This window comes from Diachasma alloeum, unplaced genomic scaffold, assembly GCF_001412515.2.
Source record: "Diachasma alloeum isolate Michigan unplaced genomic scaffold, Dall2.0 Dall_scaffold_01244, whole genome shotgun sequence".
Taxonomy (NCBI): Eukaryota; Metazoa; Arthropoda; class Insecta; order Hymenoptera; family Braconidae; genus Diachasma; species Diachasma alloeum.
The window spans coordinates 41,646-64,153 of record NW_021681353.1 but is presented as its reverse complement, the minus strand read 5'-3'; the positions used below and the strand labels follow the sequence as shown (position 1 = coordinate 64,153).

The 22,508-nt window shown below is 39.0% G+C and overlaps 1 protein-coding gene and 1 long non-coding RNA gene across 2 annotated transcripts in view; one reads left to right on the top strand and one right to left on the bottom strand.

Moving 5' to 3' along the window:
- Nucleotides 1–11,645: 11,645 nt before the first annotated feature.
- Nucleotides 11,646–12,134, bottom strand: LOC107046255 (ribonuclease H1-like). The gene has a single exon (XM_015268837.1). It carries the CDS (start codon nt 12,132–12,134, stop codon nt 11,646–11,648), a length of 489 nt encoding a protein of 162 aa, XP_015124323.1.
- Nucleotides 12,135–22,053: 9,919 nt separating this feature from the next.
- LOC107046256 overlaps nt 22,054–22,508 on the top strand; it is a 22,854-nt gene continuing 22,399 nt past the window's right edge. Inside the window, exon 1 of the long non-coding RNA XR_001461525.1 lies at nt 22,054–22,163. This is a non-coding gene — a long non-coding RNA (uncharacterized LOC107046256). The remainder of the gene's footprint in view (nt 22,164–22,508) is intronic.

Here is a 22,508-nt window from a genome sequence, read left to right as displayed (position 1 = left end):
GCGAAAATGTTAATTGGTATTATGCATAGGGCGCCCAAGCTGAAGTACCCATTTCATTTCTGGGACTCGCTTTCAAAGAGTATATCATCGTATAAAACCACTGTGGTGATGGGTGATTTTAACATAAATTTAGATTTGAAAACCAGTGATGATGCAAAGCATCTCACCAGTACGATTGATAATCTAGGCTTGCACATTATCCCTTTCAGTCCCACCCATCATACAGCAACATCTCACACGTGGATTGATCACATGGCGATCAATGACCTTGAGAGCATCTCAATGAGTACACAAACTCCTTTTTTTTTACTCGGACATGACCTCATGATGATAGGTTTAGAAGTCTCAGTTCCAAAGCCTGCCCCACGTACATTTTCACCCAGAGATTTTAAGAATGTTGATGAATATAAACTTCTGATGGACATTCGGGGTCATGACTGGACCCAGTTTTATGAAACAAATTCAATTAACTGTAAACTTGACATTTTTAACAGAATACTGACAGAAAATTTTGACAAACATGCACTTTTCAAACAGGTGACAGTTGAAAAACAAAAATCTGAATGGTTGTCAAAAGAAATAAGAGACTGTATGAGAATCAGGGATGCTAAGAGAGCTAGGTATAGACGATCCAAGCATGAAACGATCAAAAAGGAATTTATCGTGTTGCGTAATCAAGTAAAAGAAATGATTAAAGTAGCAAAGAATACATATTACGCTAGGAACCTCCAAGGCCGGTCTAATCCTAAAAAACTCTGGGCTGAGCTGTGTCACTTGGGGGTGGTTAAGGCGAAGGACGTGGGTGCGCCGCTGTCAGTAGAGGTCAATGAGCTAGGAGAATTTTTTGGTTCTATTGGAAAGAATCCAGGTAATTCTGTTGAGATTGATGAGTTGGAATGGTGGAATAATTATGATAATGTAAAGGATGACAATAGTAGATTTGAATTCCGTTTAGTCACAACCGAAGATATATATAAAAATGTAAACTACTCAAGCTCCAAAGCGGTTGGTCCGGACGGAATCTCTAGAGAAATGGTGAAAATCTGCCTGCCAGCATGTGCGAAAATGATCGGGCACCTGTTCAACTTTTCCATTGAAAATTGTATTTTCCCGAACATCTGGAAAAGGGCTCATGTAAGACCGATTCCGAAAATAAGCAACGCAAAAGAGTGTACTGATTACAGGCCTATTGCACTTACATGTTTTCTATCAAAACTATTTGAGAAAATCTTATCGAAACAAATGATTCATTACCTCGAGAATAATAACAAATTTGATAAATATCAATCAGGATACAGGGAGGGAATGAGCACGCAGTCAGCACTGCTTGAGGTCATTGAGGATGCCAAATGGACGGCTGATAAACGCATGGTAACGATATTAGTCCTTTTCGACTTTTCAAAGGCGTTTGACACGGTTGATCACGCGCTGTTGCTGATCAAGCTTGCCAGACTTGGTTTCTCGGAACGTTCGTGTCGATGGGCGAGGTCATATCTCACTGGCAGTGAGCAGGCTGTGCTGGGCTGTGCTGGGGAGATGTCAAGTTGGTGTGGTATGGAGAGGGGAGTTCCACAGGGTACAATCTTTGGACCTCTCTTTTTCCTCTGCTTCACCAGCGACATCGGGGACTCAATTAAATTCGGTAAACATTGTATGTATGCTGATGATCTCGGCATGTATATGCATGCCCCTCCGGAGAAAATGAAACAAATTCTCGAGAAGGTAAAGAGTGATGCGCTATCAATCTGCAATTGGGCAGACGATAATCGTCTCATTCTTAATCAAAGGAAAATACAATCGATTATACTGGGTTCGAGTAAATTCATAAACTCTTTGTACGCTGATGATAATCTGAGTCTTAAGGTTGGTAACGCAGAGGTGAAGTTCTCCCAAGAAGTGAAACACTTAGGGGTTTTCCTGGATTCAAAGATGTCTTGGCATAGTCAAGTTCAAAATATAGGAAAGAAAGCGCATGGTGTTTTATACAAGTTGAGGCGTTCGAAAGACTGTCTTGATAAGAATTTAAGGAAAAAATTAGTGAAGTCTCTAGTGTATCCTCAGATCGATTATTGCTGTATCCCTCTGACGGGATGCAGCGATGAGAATGATCTAAAATTTAAAAGATTAGGTAACAGCGGTATCAGACTTATTTTCGACCTGAGAAGGGATGCTCCTATCACTATTTACTATCCAATTCTTGAATGGTTAATGCCTAAGTATCAAAGACAGTTCTTTCTAGGTAAATTAACTTATAAGATCCTGAAGTCTCAAAAGCCATCATTCCTCTACGAAAAATTAATATTGAAAGCCACAACAAACCAGCGTTCGAATCATGGCACCCCCCTTGACTTGAAAATCCCTAATTCAAGGACAAATTTTGGTCAGTCCACGTTCAGTGTGTCAGCGGCTGCTCTGTGGAACTCGATTCCCCTTGATATTAGGGAGAATTCTTCAGAGAAAAAGTTTGCTGACTCCCTGTATGAATTTCTGCTGGGCAAACAAAAAAATGAGATTGATAATGGATGTTAAAATAAGTGAGCCGATGTAAGAACTCTGATAAATCGTGTTGCGAAATAAAAAAATCGTAAATGGAACTGATATGTATATCTGTACTTGAATCGCTAGAGAGCAAATGAATGAAAACAATAATAAAAATTTATAAAAATTAAAAAAAAAAAACAAAGGTGAGGACAGGAGCTAGGGTAAATCCTATATAAAAAGAGAGATGGGCCATTAATCGAACATGGCGGATTTCATGGAGATAATCGATTGTAACTATTTCTCGATATATCGATCATGGGAATTTCATATGGGCAGGCGCATAACCAATATCATATGCGCATGCGCATAACAAGTAAAATATACATGAGCTTCAATTATAGGTAGAAAATTATTACAAGCCCAATGAATATATTATTAAAATTATAAATGAAAATAAATTATAATTCCAAATATTATGAACATTATAAACATATCATTATTTATAGGCATAAAAGTAAGCTATATTTTTTGTACACATAAAATCATTAAGGCCTCCGCACAATCTCAAGGCACAAGCGATAAGCAGTAAATATAGGATATAAGCTAACATGTAAACTGCCTTTGCATTATGCACATGTGCTGCGCGCAAACCACAATGCTTTCTTTCCGGTTCCTGACGTGATAGTGATCGGACGTAGTTGATGTGTTTTTTTATCAAGAAAGTGAAAAAAAAGATCCATTAACATCGACAATGGGTACCCCCATACGTTTTACATCCAATGACAGACTAGACAACGCCCAACCGGGCGACAATACTTTGTAAGTATTTTTTAATATTCCTAATAAATTTCATATTATTTTGAAGATTTTTGGGCGTGAAAATTAATTCGAGAGACGTGAACATGCAGCCGTTGAATTATACTGTGTGATTTTTTAAATTATTCAACTAATCCTAAAGAGTTATTTTTTTATTTATTATAAATTCAGAATTCAATTTATTGATTGTGATACATTAATTTTTGAAAATAATTTCGGAACTGATACACGTGTAAATCATAGAGACGATTACGACCACGAGATCACCACGTGTCTAAACTGCATCGTGGAACGACCGTATCATTTACCAATAAAAAAAACTACTTTTTCATTCATATATTTTTTACTATTTTTACTGATAATTCTTAAGTGAATAATTTTTTTTAATATCATGGGGGTGTTTTGAAGGAGATTATAATATTTAGGTTAGATGACCACGTGACAGCTTTCGATATTTGTTTCCTTTTGTAAAAAATTATTAATTTTTAAGTAAATTGCTATATGTAGTGTAAATTCATATTCTTCTTTCAATGAATGAATTAATTATTCCGCTAATCGGGATTTATATATTTTTTCACTTGTAATTGTCAGCTGCTTTTTTGCACACATTCGTATTAGGGTAAAAAATCAAATTTGATAAATAATAATAAATATTTCGATTGGTAATATTCATAAAAAATTAAATTCTCTGACATTTTTAAATTTTTGAAAATGAATAATTGATTTAGCAATTGATTTTTTCAGTGTGATAACCGTAAATTATCATATTTAGGTTAGATTACCACGTGACAGCTTTTCATATTTGTTTCCTTTCGTAGATAAATTATTCATGTTTAAGGCCCGCATCGATCATCTCTTGGAACGTTATCTACGTTTTTTTTTATTATCTTTTCGACGAAAATTATCTGAATATTTCAATATAATTTTTCGTTGTAAAAAATCAAGTAAAAATTATGAAATGATTATGAAAAAAAAAGAAAGAATTATTGAACATGTGTATAGCGCGTTTTTTAATTTTTAATGAGAGAATTCATACCGCCGGGAATTATTATTGATAAATCTTGATTTTGACGCCCATGTTAAAAACAAAAAAGCGATGGTTTCTCTTTAGTGATGACTTCCATGACAAGTGACAGTTGATCATTCAAATATTTGTATTGTATTTTACGCGGCATCTTATCGGTATTTTGTAGTGAAAGTGAGTCCAATAAATTGCTAAAAATAGTAGGAATCTGGCTACAGATTTTTTTCGTAATTTTTGGGCCATGTTGACTATAAAAACGGATTTACAAGTACATTATTTTCTCTCATACTAATGGATGACAGATCGCCATTGGTACAGGTAAATTATGTATTTCTAATTTACTCTCAATCAGACTTTCTTCTCATTAAAAATTAAAAAACGTCTGTACAGATGTTCAATACTTTTTTTCTTTTTTTTATTATCATTCTATAATTGTTATTGTATTTTTTACAACGCAAAATCATATTAAAATATTCAGATAATTTTCATCGACAAGGTAATAAAAGAGAACGTAGATAACGTTCCAAAAGATGATCGATGCAGGTCTTAACTTAATTTTTATAGGCTCAATTCATATTATTTTTTCAATGAATGAATGAATTATTACGATGCTCAGAATTTGTATATTTTTCGCTCGTAATTGTCATGTGCTTTTTTACACATATATTTTAATTGAGAGAAAAAATCTACAAAATTTTTTGAATAATTTTAATGAATAATTCGATTGGCAATATTCATGGAAAAATTAAATTCTCGGACATTTTTTAAATTTTTGAAATGAATAAATAATTGATTAAAATTTGATTTTTTCAGTGTGATAACAGGGTGGATTTCAGCCCTAGATCCACGTCCTACTCGTGCAAATGCTGCACCTCCAAGAGTGTACCTCTTCAGATGCATCATCAACAATACCACCGGGAGGCAGTTGAGGGTCTTATTCTGGGAGGATATGGCAAGGACCTATGAAAACCAATTGTGTGGCCAGATGGTTACTATCACTCGTGCTCGCATTGTTCCTTCGGACCCTCGCTATCCTTCTCCTTTGAATTTGATAAAGATCGAAATATCTGTACAACGCAACTCAACAGTGACACTTCACGGGCCCTATGTACATCCAGATAACGCTCTCATCCCTAACATTCCTGAGATTCTTCTGGCCAATGTTGGCCAGTACAGTGGAGAAGGTGTCATCCGCATCGTAGGATTCATAGAGACTGCCCTAGAGCAACAAATTTTTGGTAATGCTGCCTATGGATCTGGCGCAATTACTGATGGGCATTACCGTCTGGTAATAAATATCAGCGTGTTCAATCTGCACAATGTCCCAGGGGTCGGTTCACATATAGTCGTGCAGGGTACACTGCGGCGTAACGCATACCAAACCCTGTTACTGCAAGTTCCAGATATGTCCAACATTCAAATAGTCGACGATCAGATTCTCGGTGAAGAAGAATTGGCTGAGGGATACAGAATCCCCCCTGGAGTTTTAGCAGCAGTGCAGCATCCTAATGGTCAAGCAGCAGCAGAAACGGCGCGAGTGACAACAGCACCTCCAGTGATTTCTCACGTGAATCCTCTTCCTGGTCCAGTGGCACCAATGCTAAAACCAGCAGTTCAGAGTCAAATCATTCCAGAGCCAGCAGCGATTATTCCTTTGCCTGGCTCAGTGACATCAACACCAAGACCAGCCGTTCAAGCTCAAATCATTGTAGATCCATCAGTGATTAATCTACCTGCTCCAGTGGCAATTGCTGGTGGCCATGTAGAGGGTGGTGGTCCTCAGAATTGCTCAGCACCATCTATTACAAGTTCTGTAAATCCTCCAAGTGTTCAGTCGATGGCCGAATTTCCTGCACTTCATCCATCGGCACACTTTTTGGACGTTAGCGATTCAGTGAAGGATAATGGTGGTAACCAATTAGCGAGAGACGATGCTGCAGGTCGTGGTCGCAGGAAGAGAAGACGTCAAAGTAATCAACTACAGAGGAACACTGATCCAGCCCAGTTATTTGTTGCTGAGAGTGAAGATTCAATGGAAGAATTCCCTCCTCTCTCTCCATCAGGCAACTTTGCTTATGCCGATGACACAGCGCAGGATAGTGGGAGTAAGCAGTCATTGAGAGGCTCTGGTGCAGCTCATGCTTCCAGAAAGAGAGGGCGACAGCTTGGAGAACTTGAGGAAGATGCCAATACAGTTCAGTCACAGAGCCCTGCGTCGTCTCTGACAAAAGGTGATATAATTGTCGTCGACGACTCTGATTCTGAAAACTCCTTGGAGGAATCAGATTGAATCAAATCACTCCTGTTTCCATGACTGATCCAACTTTTCTCAAACACTCCTTATACTGCTGTATGCATTCCTTTTTTCTGTTCATTTTTTATTTTTTCGTACTCGATATTGCCAATTTTTTTATTTTTACTGTGATTAAGCTAAAACCTTCAGCTGAAAACTGAAGAAGGAACTACAGTTGTAGTTCATGCCAGAAAGTATTAGTCACAGGAGATTAATAAGCTCCATGGGATGAAAATGATTTTTTAAATTATAAGTAAATGACAAAATCAGATTCATTTTGTCTTTAATAATATTTTCGTAGTTTTTCATGATTAAAATTCTTTATTGAAAGTTACTACGTGAATCTCATGTAGCTATTAATCACAAACATATGAAAAGTTATTATTTTTTAAGAAAATACGAAGTGTGCTGTTTAATCACTTTAAACATTTTACATAAAATTGGTAGCAAACGCAAATTAATCCTTCTGCATGCACGTAAAGGAAATAATGCAGGGAATTTGTTGAGACAATCAACAAGAACCAATTTGATTATTGCTTAATTGTTGCTATTAAAATTTGGATTCGTCCATTTCTTATAAATAAATAAGAAAAAAATTGTCTTTTATATCAGATTTCGTTTCAAGTCATCTCCTACAGGAATTCTTAAATAACATTTTCTAAATTTTTTAAAAAATCTTTTCAAATAAAAAAAATAGAAATAGAACGAGAAAAAACTTGAAATATTTACGTGAATAAATTTTTACAGAAAATGTTTTGTTTAAATAGAAAAAATTTCATAGAAAGACAAAATTTTATTGATTTTTTTTTATATCTTGATTAGAATCGGCCAAAAACAAATAGCATTTTTTTCAATGAAGATTTAATACAATTCACCAGGTTTTCCAAAACATTTTCGTACATGTCACGTCACTTTGATTAATTATCTGAGTATTACTTTTAGTTTCATTGTTTTTGATACCTTACTTTTTCTTACATCCTTGAAGTGATAAAAATAATGTTCCACCAATTTTATCGTAGGCACACTAATATTTTTTGCAACTAGAAATAATATTGGAAATATTTTCTTTCGTTTGTATTCATTGCCCGTTGGCAAAATAACTGTTTGCTCAAGCCGTGTTGGAAGCTCCAATGAGCATGTGTTTGAGATTGAGGCTAAATTGAGATGCCGGTTGGGGATGTTATGTCCGGAGACATGTCAGCGTCGAAGGACACTTTTTGGGTAGAATTGTAAATTACGGGAAAATAACAATCTAGAATTTTTGATATAAAAATATGGGAAAGCTAAATTTAGAAAGGAATTGTTAAGCCAGATACTTTTATATTTTGATTTATATTGAACGCCGCTAGGTGTAATTTATCTCTCTTACCTTGGTTTACGTTACTAATTTTGAGAATCGAAATTGGGATACTGAAAGTCAAATGACTCCGAGACAATTTTTATGTTCAAAAGTAATCTTCTATAATTTCGACTTTGTTGATAATTACAAATGAAAAATTTACAATTTGAATCGTGTTTGAATTGTTGAATTTTGAAATTGATATTAAGTTAATATTTTATCCCTGGAAAGTCTTTTTACCAAGTCTGATAGTGGATTACTTTGGTTTTCAAAATGGTTGAAGGTTATTGATAATTGAACTTACAGTTGATGATGGTTTTAGTAGTAATCCTTATATTTCTAGTTGTGGATCCTTCAATGACACAAAGGTTTTTCTCCACCAGAATTAGAGTTTTCTCTGATCCTATTATGGATACTTCCTATTGGATCACTTTCACCCACTCATGTACAATTTAACAAAGTTCGAAAAAGTGTTTTTAAGTGAGAATGTCCACAATCACGGAAGCCTAGTTAATTAGTCCTCTTACAATGCAAGAAACACTACTACTCTCGATTTTAGGATGCAGTATCCCTGCGCGACTTTCTTTCACTCAGCTATGAACTATGTTCAATAACTACCACTCCCGATAACCGTTTTCCAGGCGAGTTATGAGTAGCGGGGACCGAAAGAGACAGATCGATTCCGTCAGTAATTTCCACCAAGTCAAATTAACGCTCCGACGAATGCTTCTAGACTGGTTGTAATTTTGATTTTGGGGAGTGAATCGGTTCTTGGTCGATACACGATTTTGCTTTTGATTGGTGGAAATTATGGCGTGATTTTCCCACTTTTTATGCTTGGGGGGAATTGACCTGTTGGGTCAGCGGTTTTAGGCGCGCTGGATTTCGCCCTGGCGATTCTTCACCTGCGGGGTGTTACTCTGTTGAAATCGCGAGTCCACTAGCCTTATGTTGGAATATGTTATTTGTTGATGCTGCACTTTTTCGGGTTCTCGGTTGACGATGTGGCATTGGATAGGGAGAATAATCGGGAAATTGTGAAGGAAAGCTATTTCATAGATTTTTGGACATTACAGCCCCCGCTCAGAATCATTGTTCTATTTATGTGGAACTGATTTTGAGATGTGTGAATATTATGGTTTGATTGAATTTTTATTATTCTCGCTGGACGTAATCGTCTACTTAGCATTTTTATGCTGGCTTTGTTGTCTGGAGGAGGTGATCAGGTTTCTGTGATATCGGTCACTGGGTTTTCGGTTACGTCTTATCTCCGGATGTCAGTCAGTGTGTCACTGTTCTCAGGAGGTGTTGGGCGTCTTTTCCGAAGGATTTTCAAGAGTAAAATAGCTTAGAGGGTGTGTTTTTGAGGGAGTTAGTCAGTTTTTGGGTGACATGAGCTCGAGGGTGCGTACCAAGGTGGGTGTATTTTCTGATGTTTCATTTGATATAGATTTATTGATTTAGTTATATTTTGGTTCATGTGGATTATTATTATTATTTAGGGTCGTCGGATTCGTGGAGCTCCGAAGGAGTTGAGGATTTTGTTGTCCAGGTGTGATGGAAAGGGTCCGAATGGTGTTGAGGTTCCACGCGGGCTCTTACCTTTTGTGGGATTGGTTTTAGAGGAGGACCCTGATCTTTTCAAGTTGATAGACATTTTTAACGACAAGTTCTTCTTTGGGAAGGTCGGAGGGTATACTTTCAGAAAAACCTCTAGGAGGAAGGATACGTTTGGGTATACCGATTATACCGCAAAGGTTGTGACCTTCTCGAGGTTCATGTTTGTGCCTGGTTTAAGCCGATCGGTGTTAGTGAGAACAATTTTGCATGAGATGATTCACGGTTACTTGGACTGTATTGGAGCTAATAAAAATAAGAATGCGAATCACAAGGGGGTGTTCCCGAGGGAAGTTGCCCGTATCAATGCGGTGTTAGGATGTGACATTTTGGATGAAGGGGATATGGATTGGGAGATATTACGGCCCTTGTCGATGGATAAACTGTTCGTTTGTAGTAGGTGTGGGAGAGAGCAGGTCCGAACTGTGAATCGTCCACCAGAGCCTGGGCCTTTCTTCCCTTGGTGTGCCCAACATCAGGCTGATTGTGGGGGTGAATTTATTTTAAGGTGATGGGTTCTTCTATTGTGATTTAGGGGTATCGGGATTTATTGATTCGGTTGGAAAACATTAAAAAAAAAAAATTTTGATTTATGTTTTTAGCCCGTCAAGTTAGCTTCACGTATTCTGCCATTGGTGAGGGTGAAGATAGGGGATGGAATGGCGCACTATTTTTGAAATAGCGGGCCATAATAACTGGGATGATTAACGGATCGTAGGGGGCCAATTTTGGGGACTTTGGCCCTTTGTCGGCGAAGTATTGGCACATAGTCGGCGAAGTCTACATTAATTTTTGAGGTTTTTCATGAATGATTGATGGATTTGAATTATGGAGAGTGGCAGAAATAAACCGTTCATAGCAAATTTAAAAAGTAAGTGCATTATTTCGCATCGCGGTGTGGACATCCTCTAACATTAATTAACCATGATTATCCTACTTGCGCGGGGTGCTTCTTTATATTTTAAACCTATATCCGTTTTTCTTTTTGTTCGACAATTTGATAGACGAAGGATAATAATGAATGACAGTAAGGAAATTATATATATATATGTGTGTATCTATTTATGTATATAGATCTATAAGTTCCGGGGCAGTATACATATACTGGAGGGAAATGCACGTGCCCGTAATATATATATAGATGAAATTTTGGGTTGAAATTTTTTTTTTTTTTTTTTACTTATCTGTTAAACTAATTAGACGTAGTTGATGGTCACTCCCGAGCTCAGGGGTATTTCTACGGTGGACCCTGGTGTTATTTCTTGAATTACTGGTGTAAGAGCTGGCAGTGCTGGTCTTGGTCGTCTGGTAGATATTGTAGGTATTGTGATGGTTGGCATCTCTATGTCCTCTAGTTGCTTGTCTCATTTTCTGTACATTTTTAATATTGATTTCTTTCATAGTGTTGATTTCTGCTTGGATTAGGTGTGTGGAATTCCCTATCAGGTGCGTGATTTGGCGTTGGTCTTGGTATAATTTATCGATTTCTTTGGTGAGGTGTTCATGGTCGTTGTAATCCATGGTGCCGAATACGTCTCTGGCAAGGGTTCCTATGAACCCCAGTAGGGGTGATCGGGATCGTCTTGGTTGGGATCGAGGTTCTTTCGAGGTAGACAGCAGAATCTGTTGGCCATGTTCTTGGATATGTTTCAGTTCCTTCACGAACCCATCCATTCTATCGAAACCCAATGCCTGATGGCAGACTTTATGTGGTCGGATCTTCACGCATTCTTGGAAATGTTTTTCTAGCATTTGTTGTCCGGGAAGTGGTTGCCCTGCTAGGTTCTGTACATCAACCGTCATCATCAGCCTCCAATTCCGATTTATTCCTCTTATTTGGTCGATTTTTTCATAATATAGCCCGGGGTTGTGTGGGAGAGCCTCTAGTTGATGGATTTGATCTGGTGATACCGTTCTTACGGTTGCCTATATTGACGCCCAGATGAGAAGCAGCTTCCAGCAGTTTTTCATGCTGTGATTCTTGGCTAGGTAGAAAAACATATCGATAATTGTATTAATGTTACCAACTCTACTGTTACGGGGGAATGTTTATATTAGATGGCTTTGGTTCTTGTTTAGCTTACAGAATAGATTTTTGACCCAATTTTAGCCAATTCATCGGCTTTTTCATTTTCGTGGACCCCTTGGTGCCCAGGAGTGTATTCAAATTTGACCTCTAATTGATGCATGAGTGTGTCGAGCTCTTTTAATAGTTTTTGATTCATGACAGGTTTGGCTTTGGCATTCAGCCATCCATTTCCTTTCCACTTAGGTAGGTGTTCAGTCATGCAGCTGATTAGGTATTTCGAATCGGTAATGATTTTGACTCGTCTTATGTCATGTCGGAGGCACAATATGCAGGCTTCTATTGCAGCAGCAGTTTCTGCGGTGATGTTGGTGGTGCGTTCCGCTACAAGGGTCTTGTGGGTGTTCAAAGGGTGTTTCTCTCCGAACCACACTCCTATTCCTCCTATGGCGTTGGTGGTGCCATTGTGGGAGCATGATCCACCTACGTAGACGTGGGTCCAATTGCTATTTGGATTTGGTTGACTGGATTCTGCCATTCCTCTGTAATAGGACATCGGAGAGGAAATAATTTTTTTTTTTTTAGTTTTCTTCGCAGGGTTTTAGTTTATTTGGGTGGTTCATGAACCGGTGACCGTCTTCATTCTCCAGGTAGACATTTCCTTTTGCAGTGATGTCTACAATCTCGTAGGGTCCAGTATATGCTTGGTCTAGTTTCCCTATCTTAGGTTCTTTTTCAACATAGACGAATTGACCAATTTTTAATTCCAGAGGTCTCGAGGTTTGATCATATATCCTCTCGGAATTTAATTTGGCTTTCTGGAGTTGTTGAAACGCAATCTCATGTATTTTGTCGAGTTTTGTGATCAACTCGATCATGTAATCTGAATATGTTTGTATTTCGCTGCGTTCTTCGTTGAAGTTGGAAGGGATTCTGGCTGGTTTCCCATAGAGTAATTCAAATGGAGTGAAGTTTGTTGCACTATGGATCGTGGTATTGTATGATAACATAGCGAACGGAAGGAGGTCGTCCCACTGATTGAACTCATCTGTGTATGCCTTGAGATATTCGGCAAGCACATGGTGGCTCCTTTCCAAGGCTCCATTGGATTGTGGTCTGTATCCGGAGGTAGTGAGGTGATGAAACCGTAAGAGTTTACTTAACTGGGCGAAGAGTTTACTTAGAAAGCTCGTTCCTTTGTCGGATAGAATTATTTTCGGGCATCCAAACTGAGCAACATATTTCGTAGCTAGTGCATGAGCGATGGTATGAGCTTTGATATCCCGAAGTGGAACAGCGACACAGTGCTTCGAGAAATTATCTTGGATTGTGAGAATGTGGCTATTCCCCTTTGATGTTGTTGGAAGAGGGCCCACAGTGTCAATCGAGATTCTTTCAAAACATTCGCTAGTTGGATTCTCTCTAGTTGACAAGTTCTGCATTTTTTTATGAACCTTTCGACCTCTTGTTTCATCCCTGGCCAGTAGAATCGCTCTCGAATTCTGTTGAATGTCTTGACTATCCCTTTATGACCTGCCGGTAAGGTTTCGTGGCACTCTTTGATTATTTCAGGTCTCAGTGCTTCTGGGGGCATTCTGACGGTTCCATGGCACAAAGTGATGGTGATTGGTTCCTCTTGGAATTCTTTTTCCAGAAAAAAACGAATTCTCAGATCTTCATCGATTTCATCTCCCTGGTTCAGCATCTTTATTTCATTGATTTGATATTTCATCAAGGCTTCTCTCAGGTTTTTCAAACACGTTTTGAGATTTTTATTTTTAACTCTCTCAAAATGCCACTGTTTCACAATAAGGGTGAACGTGAAGAATTTCCCACATTTGGTCACTATTATTTGACCTACTTGTGGTTTGAGTTTTCTGATGTGGTCCAGATTGATAAAATTCAAGTCCCTCAATAGTTTTGTGTTTTGCTTGGTTGGTTCCGCATCAGCAGCAAGAAAGTGCACTAGATTACCTCTAGTAAATGTTAGTCCATCTCTGGACTCTTGGATGTTAGATGCTGTTACGTAGGCATCATCACGAGGGATGCTGCTCATGTCTTCATATCTTGTGTCTTCTAACGTAGAATCTCGTTTCGGTTGGACCTTTTCTATGTTATTTTGGACGGATGACGATGGCGTGACAGACAATGGTTTGGGTAGCTCTTCAGAGAAAGAGGAAACCTTGATGGGACCTTTTTCCACCCCCGTTGACTCATTTCCATCTTCAGAGAGTTCGTCAGTGAGGTCGATGAGGGGTTTGGATCGCCCTTCGAATTCAGCTAGTTTCTGTTCGAATAGACGGGTGGACTCGTCTAGTTCCTCTAGGAAGTCGGTACTCAGGCTTGTTCTTTTCAGCTGGTATAAGGTGGGTGGTTGATAATAATCCCACTCCGGGAAACTTTCATTTTGAGTTTCCTCAGCCTTCTCGAGGAGTTTTTCAAAGAGCTGTATACCGTTTGATGCTGTGGTTTCAGCCTCAGTCACCTCTTCATCCTCATCGTCCTGTTCTTCCGTCAGGGTCTCAGATTCTATTATTCTTGAATTTAGCGGCTGATACAGCGAGGTATCTTCGGTCTCGAAGACATCATCCTCTAGGGGTGTCCCTTCAAGGGATACATTGGTTTCATCAAAACTTTCTTTTGTTGTTTGGAAGGTCGCTGTACTTCCTGAACTTCCATTCTCATCACTGGGTAGAGAATTTGTTGGACTTCCTGAACTTCTTTTTTCATCGTTTGATCTTGGAGGGGGATCCACTATGGGTTCCACCGGAATTTCAGGTGCATCTTCTGGATCGTTGGAAGTGGACGTTTCTGAAGGTTCTGTACCGACAGTCTGTGACGTCTCGCTGAGAGTTCCAGTATCGGTTCCTTGAGTCTTCTTCTTCAATGCCGACCGATATTCTCTGCGGTCTCGGTAAGATATAGGAGTCCTCTTACCAGCGGCCAATTCAGTCATTCGTCGTGTTCTGATTCTGTCTGCTACTGATGTGCCTGAACCTGGTTGAAGAGCTGCGTCAGGTTCTGAGTGGAATTGAACTCTACGGTTATGATTTCTGTTTGATTGAGGTCTTTTCAGAATGGAGTTAGGTGGCTTGAAGGTCGGTAAACATATTGCGATCGACTTCCCTTCAGATTGGTCGCTATCCAGAGGATTTTCTGCGAAAGCATCGGCCAGTTGAGCTTTCTTTTGCTTCTTGATTTCTACATTGAAGTCGTAGTCGTTCAAGAAGGTTTTCCATTTTATTTGCCTTGTGGTGGGATTACTGGAGTCCATCAACCAATTTAGGGCAGGGCTGTTCGTGATGATAGTGAAGTGTACGCCAAAGATGTAGGGTCGAAACTGGTCTACTGCATACACCACAGCCAAACAATCTCGTTCCGCTGGGGTATAACGGGTTTCTGCTCCTCGCAATGTTCTAGATGCGTAAAGGATTGGATGTTCGTCTCCTTCCTCATCTTTTTGACTTAATATGCCACCTAGACCCTTCTCAGTGCTGGATGCATGTACGATGAACGGTTCATCCATGTCTGGATGATATAATAATGAGTCTTCAGTTATAGCGGTTTTCAGCAGTTGGAAAGCCTCGGTCTGGTGTTTGGTCCAGTCGTACTGAATATCCTTCTTCAGTAGATTGGTAAGCGGTTCTGAGATTTCAGCATAGTCTTGAACAAACCTGCGGTAATAATTGCTAAAACCAAGGAATTTCCTCAGACCATGTAAGTTGGTTGGTTTTGGCATGTCAACGAGTGCTCTGATTTTCGAAGGATCTGGATGGATACCCTCTTCGTCGATGATATGACCCAGATATGCAACTTCTTTCATAAAGAATTTGCACTTATCTGGTTGAAGGGTCAGTCCATTTCCTCTGAGACACTCGAATAGATGTTCGAGCCTTTCATTGTGAGCTTCGAACGTTTTGGAGTAAACCACGATGTCATCAAGATATACATACAGCTCGGTGCCTTTTAATCCTGCAAGAGCATGGTCCATCATCCTCTGGAAAATTGGTGGTGAGTTTTGGAGACCAAAGGGCATCCGTGCGTATTCATAATGTCCATCTGGACCAGTGAAAGCGGTTTTTTCACTGTCCTCTTCGTCCATTTCTATTTGATGGAAACCACTCGCGAGGTCGAAGACGCTGAAGTATTTCGCGCCTCCGAGTTGAGACAAGATCTCGGAGATGTCCGGAAGTGGGTAGGAGTCTCCGATGGTTTTCTGATTCAGATTACGGAAATCGATCACCATTCTCCAACGTTTCTTTCCTTTAGAATCTGCCTTCTTGGGGACGATCCATAGTGGAGAGTTGTAGGGCGAGATCGAAGGTCTGATGATACCCTGTTCTTCAAGAGTTCTGAATTGCTTTTTAATCTCTTCTTTATGTTGGTTCGGGAATTTGTACTGGCGTTTGTGGACGGGTTTGTTATCCACGGTGCGTATTTTGCATTTAAAATGTTTCGCCTTCCCTAATTTATCTCCGGGAAGATGAAACACATCGTCATATGCAGTGATTAGCTCCATAACTTTTTTTCTCTCAAAGTGTTTGAGGTCTTGCTCGGGAAGTGCTTTGGCGATGTCCAAGGCTCTCTGATGGGTATCCTCTGTTTCCTCAGGGGATAGCGCCATGTTGCAAACTGCAAGATTATTGCCGGGGCAATCCATTTCTTCGTCGAAGGGTTCGAGACGTTGCGGAGGAAGTATGAGTTCGATTGGTTCTTCCGTGGTGTTTATGGCAACCACGCAGGCTACCCCTTCTGTCACTGTCACTACGCAATGGCCTAGATATACTCCCTTTGGAGTATCCAGCTTAGGAAGGTATCCAACTGATAAATCCGGGTTTTCGATTGGAATTCCCATAACCATTCTTGCTCTGGCCGGTATTATTGTGGGCCCATATGGCCGATGGTACTCATACCAAAAGACAGGAATATTTGGTCTTTTCGCCGTCGTTAGAGTTCTCTGGAGATATCTGATGTCGACTTCCTCTTTTACAAGGAATTCCAGTCCTAAGAGACCTGATCCTTTTACAGGCAATTTGCAATCAACAATGTGAAAAGGGGTCGGTGCTCCCAGGATCTTCAAGTAAATCAACCCGCAAGTTGGTAGGGCGTCTTCGGTGACCCCCGTCAGATACTTCACAATGGGTGGTTCAATCCTTGCACCTGGCTTGATGGCTCTTCTTTCGATTAGGTTGATCTCTGCTCCTGTATCAATCAAGAACTGGTGACTTTTCCCAATTAAATTCCTTACTCTTAAATTTATTCGGGGTCCACCCCCGGTAAGGGATATTCTGCATTCTCTCTGCGTCTGTGATGTCCACGTCCTGCAATTCGGTATGCAAAGATGTAGCGGTTGTAATGGAGCGATGTTGAACGTGATGGTTTTAGTATAGAAGGAGATGTGAGCCTTCAATTTATTCAACATGTCGTCTCCCACGATTGCACCATATCCACCAGGTTGGTGAATTATAACATGGAATTTAACGTATACTTTTGGGTGGAGAGGTAGTCTTACTGTCCCTAGGGAATCCATTACATCGTTTGAGAGCCCCACAATTCTACAAATCTCAGTCCGATCTACCATGACATCGGAATTTAAGGATTGAATGGAGATGAGATTTATGGAGGCCCCCGTGTCAACCAGGGCGGAAATTCCATCGTTGTTCAGATAGGGCCCTGTTATACGGATTTGTGGGCCGCTTTTGGGACTACAAAGGACTACTTCTCTTATTGACGTCTCTGGTGAGTGCTCCTCAGGGTGTGGTATTGTTGTTGACCCTGGTCGCTCGTCACCGCACCCGTTTGACGAGCCAGGTACTCGTTTAAAGCCTGGGTTGAAACTCCTTCTGAGGAAGGTACCTTTGACGATTGTTGAACCGGGTTCCCCGTGGTTTTAGGCTGGTGATTCCCCTTGACTCGTTCTCGGGATGAGTCCCTTGATGAAGGGAGAGTCACTGCTCGTTGTTTCTGGTCCTTGAGTTCGATCACAAGGCTCTGAAGGAGGTTCTTAATTTCGCTCAGGTCATCCTTGTTCTCTTTCTGAGGAACATGAGGAACATGTTCCACATTTTGGCGTTGCGTACCCGCTAAGATCGCTGCGAGCTGCTGAACTTGATCTGCATCCACTGGTACATCTTCAACTGTGTCTTGACCCCATGGTTCTGTAAGATTCATTTGGTGGAGCAAGGCTTCAGGTGAGACGCTTCCCATGACAACTGGATTTATGGTTGACATTGGAGGTGGTGGGAAGTGTTGTCTTGACACCCCATTTATTGGTGTATCAGGAGGTCGCCTTCGAGGGATATATTCGTTGAGGAGTGCCGCAACCAGATCATTATTTGATTTTTGAGTCCTTTGCCCGTAACCGGTCTGGAATCCAGGGTTTCCGTAGCTTCTGGTAGGTGTTGGTGTAGAGGGTAACGGTGTATTGTAGGGTCCTTGATACTGTTGATGGACTGGGTATCTCTGACTCTGTTGCTGTTGGTATTGGTAGCCGTTAGACATCTGGTTACCCGCTGTGTTCGACCAAACGTTGTTCTGAATCCCGACTGAGGGATATTCTGTCACATACCGGAATTGGTGGTGATTTGGTATTTCTGGGGCTGGGAGCGCCATAGTTGTTCGAAATTCATCAGTGTCAAGTACTTTCAGCACGTCAGCGATTTTCTTAATCTTCTGACGTCGAATTGTGTCTTTTACTGCCGGGGATGCATATTCTTTGCATCTGGCCAAGGCCTCTTGATTCATCAAACTTTCTAGAGCTTGTCTCGTGGCCTCCGGCTCACCCTCAACTATTCTCAACCCAAATTGAACCGAAGCTGCCATTCTTTCCAAAAAACATTCCAGGGGTTCTTCGGTATATTTGACTAACCCACGGACTTTATTCAGATAATACAAAAAATTATATTGACCTCGGAATCTTTTGACAAGGATTTTCAGGATGTCTTCTACTGAATTTAGGGTCTTATTCGCGACTGCAAATTTCGCAGGAGGCAAAAGGCGTTTCAGGACTTGTAAGATATATTCCTCTTTCTTGCCATCTTCGGTGGGGATTGATAACAAATTACACCTAAGGGCATATTCAAATTCGTCTAGGGTTGCATGCTCAGAAGTTCCGGAAAAAATTGGTATACTACTAGCAATATCCCGCGCTTTGATGTAATCTTCATGATTCCCAGTGATTTGCCCGGCGATATTTGAATCGCCGGTATAACCAATATTTATAGAAGAGTTTGCCATTATGGGATAATTCTAGAGTAAGTCTGGGAATACTCTTGAGAGTAGAATTTTGGAAAAGTTTAAATACTACAAAAACAAAAAAAAAGGAAAAGAAAAGGGAAAGTGAAGAAGTTTTTCCCGATATTATGCGATATTATGAAAATACCGACATTCAAAACGAACTTTGTTGTATAAACCGAACTTGAAGAATTTATATGTGAACCGAGTAAATTCCTTATTATTATTAGGCGGTAAGAGTGAAAGGAAGCCTAGATCGTCCTACCGACTGCGCCATGAAATTCTAGCTGTTATGTCCGGAGACGTGTCAGCGTCGAAGGACACTTTTTGGGTAGAATTGTAAATTACGGGAAAATAACAATCTAGAATTTTTGATATAAAAATATGGGAAAGCTAAATTTAGAAAGGAATTGTTAAGCCAGATACTTTTATATTTTGATTTATATTGAACGACGCTAGGTGTAATTTATCTCTCTTACCTTGGTTTACGTTACTAATTTTGAGAATCGAAATTGGGATACTGAAAGGATGAGGAATATTTGAAGTAAGGAAATAGTCAAATGACTCCGAGACAATTTTTATGTTCAAAAGTAGTCTTCTATAATTTCGACTTTTTTGATAATTACAAATGAAAAATTTACAATTTGAATCGTGTTTGAATTGTTGAATTTTGAAATTGATATTAAGTTAATATTTTATCCCTGGAAAGTCTTTTTACCAAGTCTGATAGTGGATTACTTTGGTTTTCAAAATGGTTGAAGGTTATTGATAATTGAACTTACAGTTGATGATGGTTTTAGTAGTAATCCTTATATTTCTAGTTGTGGATCCTTCAATGACACAAAGGTTTTTCTCCACCAGAATTAGAGTTTTCTCTGATCCTATTATGGATACTTCCTATTGGATCACTTTCACCCACTCGTGTACAATTTAACAAAGTTCGGAAAAGTGTTTTTAAGTGAGAATGTCCACAATCACGGAAGCCTAGTTAATTAGTCCTCTTACAATGCAAGAAACACTACTACTCTCGATTTTAGGATGCAGTATCCCTGCGCGACTTTCTTTCACTCAGCTATGAACTATGTTCAATAACTACCACTCCCGATAACCGTTTTCCAGGCGAGTTATGAGTAGCGGGGACCGAAAGAGACAGATCGATTCCGTCAGTAATTTCCACCAAGTCAAATTAACGCTCCGACGGTTGCTTCTAGACTGGTTGTAATTTTGATTTTGGGGAGTGAATCGGTTCTTGGTCGATACACGATTTTGCTTTTGATTGGTGGAAATTATGGCGTTATTTTCCCACTTTTTATGCTTGGGGGGAATTGACCTGTTGGGTCAGCGGTTTTAGGCGCGCTGGATTTCGCACTGGCGATTCTTCACCTGCGGGGTGTTACTCTGTTGAAATCACGAGTCCACTAGCCTTATGTTGGAATATGTTATTTGTTGATGCTGCACTTTTTCGGGTTCTCGGTTGACGATGTGGCATTGGATAGGGAGAATAATCGGGAGATTGTGAAGGAAAGCTATTTCATAGATTTTTGGACATTACAGGGAAAAGTGGGATTGTGAAAGGAGGTGGAAAATTAAAACACGCGGAATTATAAAACCACACTGTTGATGTACTTTATTGTGGAATAACCCACGCGTCTTGATAAATTAATAAGGTTACACTATTGAGTTGCTCGACAAAGTCAATAAAAATGATGGTTTGAAAAATGCACTGCACTTGAGATTCTCTCGATATTGAACTTGATGATTGACTCAAAATAATTGGTAGTTAACTCGTAATTAATTGATAATTGAATTGAATTAAATAGAGACGCTATACAAAGCGCTAGACTCAAATGTATCGCGTTGATGTACTCCGGTGATGTACTCGATTGAGCGGTTACGGCGATACAGTACTGTGATTAGAGTGACTCTCTCGGTGGCTAGAGCGATACTACCGTCTTTCTCGGGGATTTTCTTCGTAGTTGACTGTGACCCCGAAGGGTCCCGAAGTTTCTCGAGATTTTCGTTGAGCCCGGTGACCGTTTGACTAGTTTGAATAGCTGAATTTCAAACAGCATGTTTTCATTATTATCAAAAAAATGATTCTGCGATATAAAATAAGTGAAACTCGACGTGACTGTGTTCTACTAAGAAGAAAGTATTATTTATAAAGTCAAGTTGAAAATATTTACATTGATAGCAAAAATGATATCAAAACACTATTTATAGTCTTTATTTGTTGTTCGGTGGCAAAAAAAATAGAATAAAGCCATATTTGATATTTTAAGTGATAACCGTTTTGATAATACCAAATGGTAGTTTTGTCATTTAAAGACGATGAGACTTATACGCACATGACCTATTATGAGAAAGTTAGCTTCAATTTAACTTTGGGTGTGACTTAAACCCATTAAAAAAAAATGAAAAATACAAAAAAAAATTAAAAACGAAAAATAAAATACAAAAAATTCATCGAAATATTGCCGGTTGTTTGTACTTACTGCCCATTGACGAAATGACTGTTGGCTAAAGCTAAGTTGAAAATGTCAATGATTATATTTTAATTATCAAAGGAATGATTTTTTTTACGTATAAAATGAATGAAACTCGAAGTGCCTGCTTTCTACAAAGAATAAAGTCGTTATTATGTATAAGACGAGTCGAGCTGCAAATATCTACGTTACAAATAAAATGGATATTGCAGCACTATTAATATTATTTATTTGTTATTTGTTTGTCAGTAAACAGACTATGGGCTGAAGCCAATAATAAAAAAAGACTATGGGCTAAAGCCAAATTAATATTTCAAGTGATAAACATTTTGAAATAACCACACGGTAATTCTTCATTTCAAGATGAATGAGGTTTCAAGTATCAAAAATCACATAGGCATTTAATTAAAATAATGTAATTGCCAAAAAATTGGAAAGCTGTCATTGGTTATGGACATGTGATGATATTTTGTATTGTAATTTTGTAATAGTTTGTAATAAAAAAAAGAAAAATATTCATTTTGATCGTATCTTCATTTTTCATTTATACTTTTATTTTCCTTTACGTTCCAGCAATTTTTTATTCATAAGAAAGACGAAAAATGTTTTTCATCCCTGCATGTAATTCCATTATGAAATCAACATATGATAAAACAGAATATTATCAGCCGAGATATATCACCATCATTAGCTGGCTCGATATCGATCGAATATAACCTATAAAATAATTCATGCACTTATAGTACGTGTCGTGTCTCGCAATCGTTTAAAAATCTTTGCTAAACACGTGGCAAATTTTACCGGAAACAGTGAATTTTCTCAATTTCTCACAACTTCTTCGATTGGAGGTAAGTTATATAACTTTCTAAATTATTTTTAGGGCCGGTTACACAAAGCCCTGATAACCAAATAAACCTCAGGATAAAATTTATCCTCAGGATAAATTATATCCTAGGGGTTATAATTTCTTGATATTTGACCCAATGAATAATTTTTTATTTATCAGGTCACCCCAGTTAAGTCAACACGCGTTTAACTTCAGGATAAATTATCATTTTTTGTTCCCGGGATAAATTTGATATACTCCCCTGGTAAAATTAATCCATCGAACATCTAAATTAAAATTTTTTCTTAACTGACGGTTTGGTTACAAGTAGTTGTTGCAACCGGGCCTGAGCCTTTCAGGGCCGGTT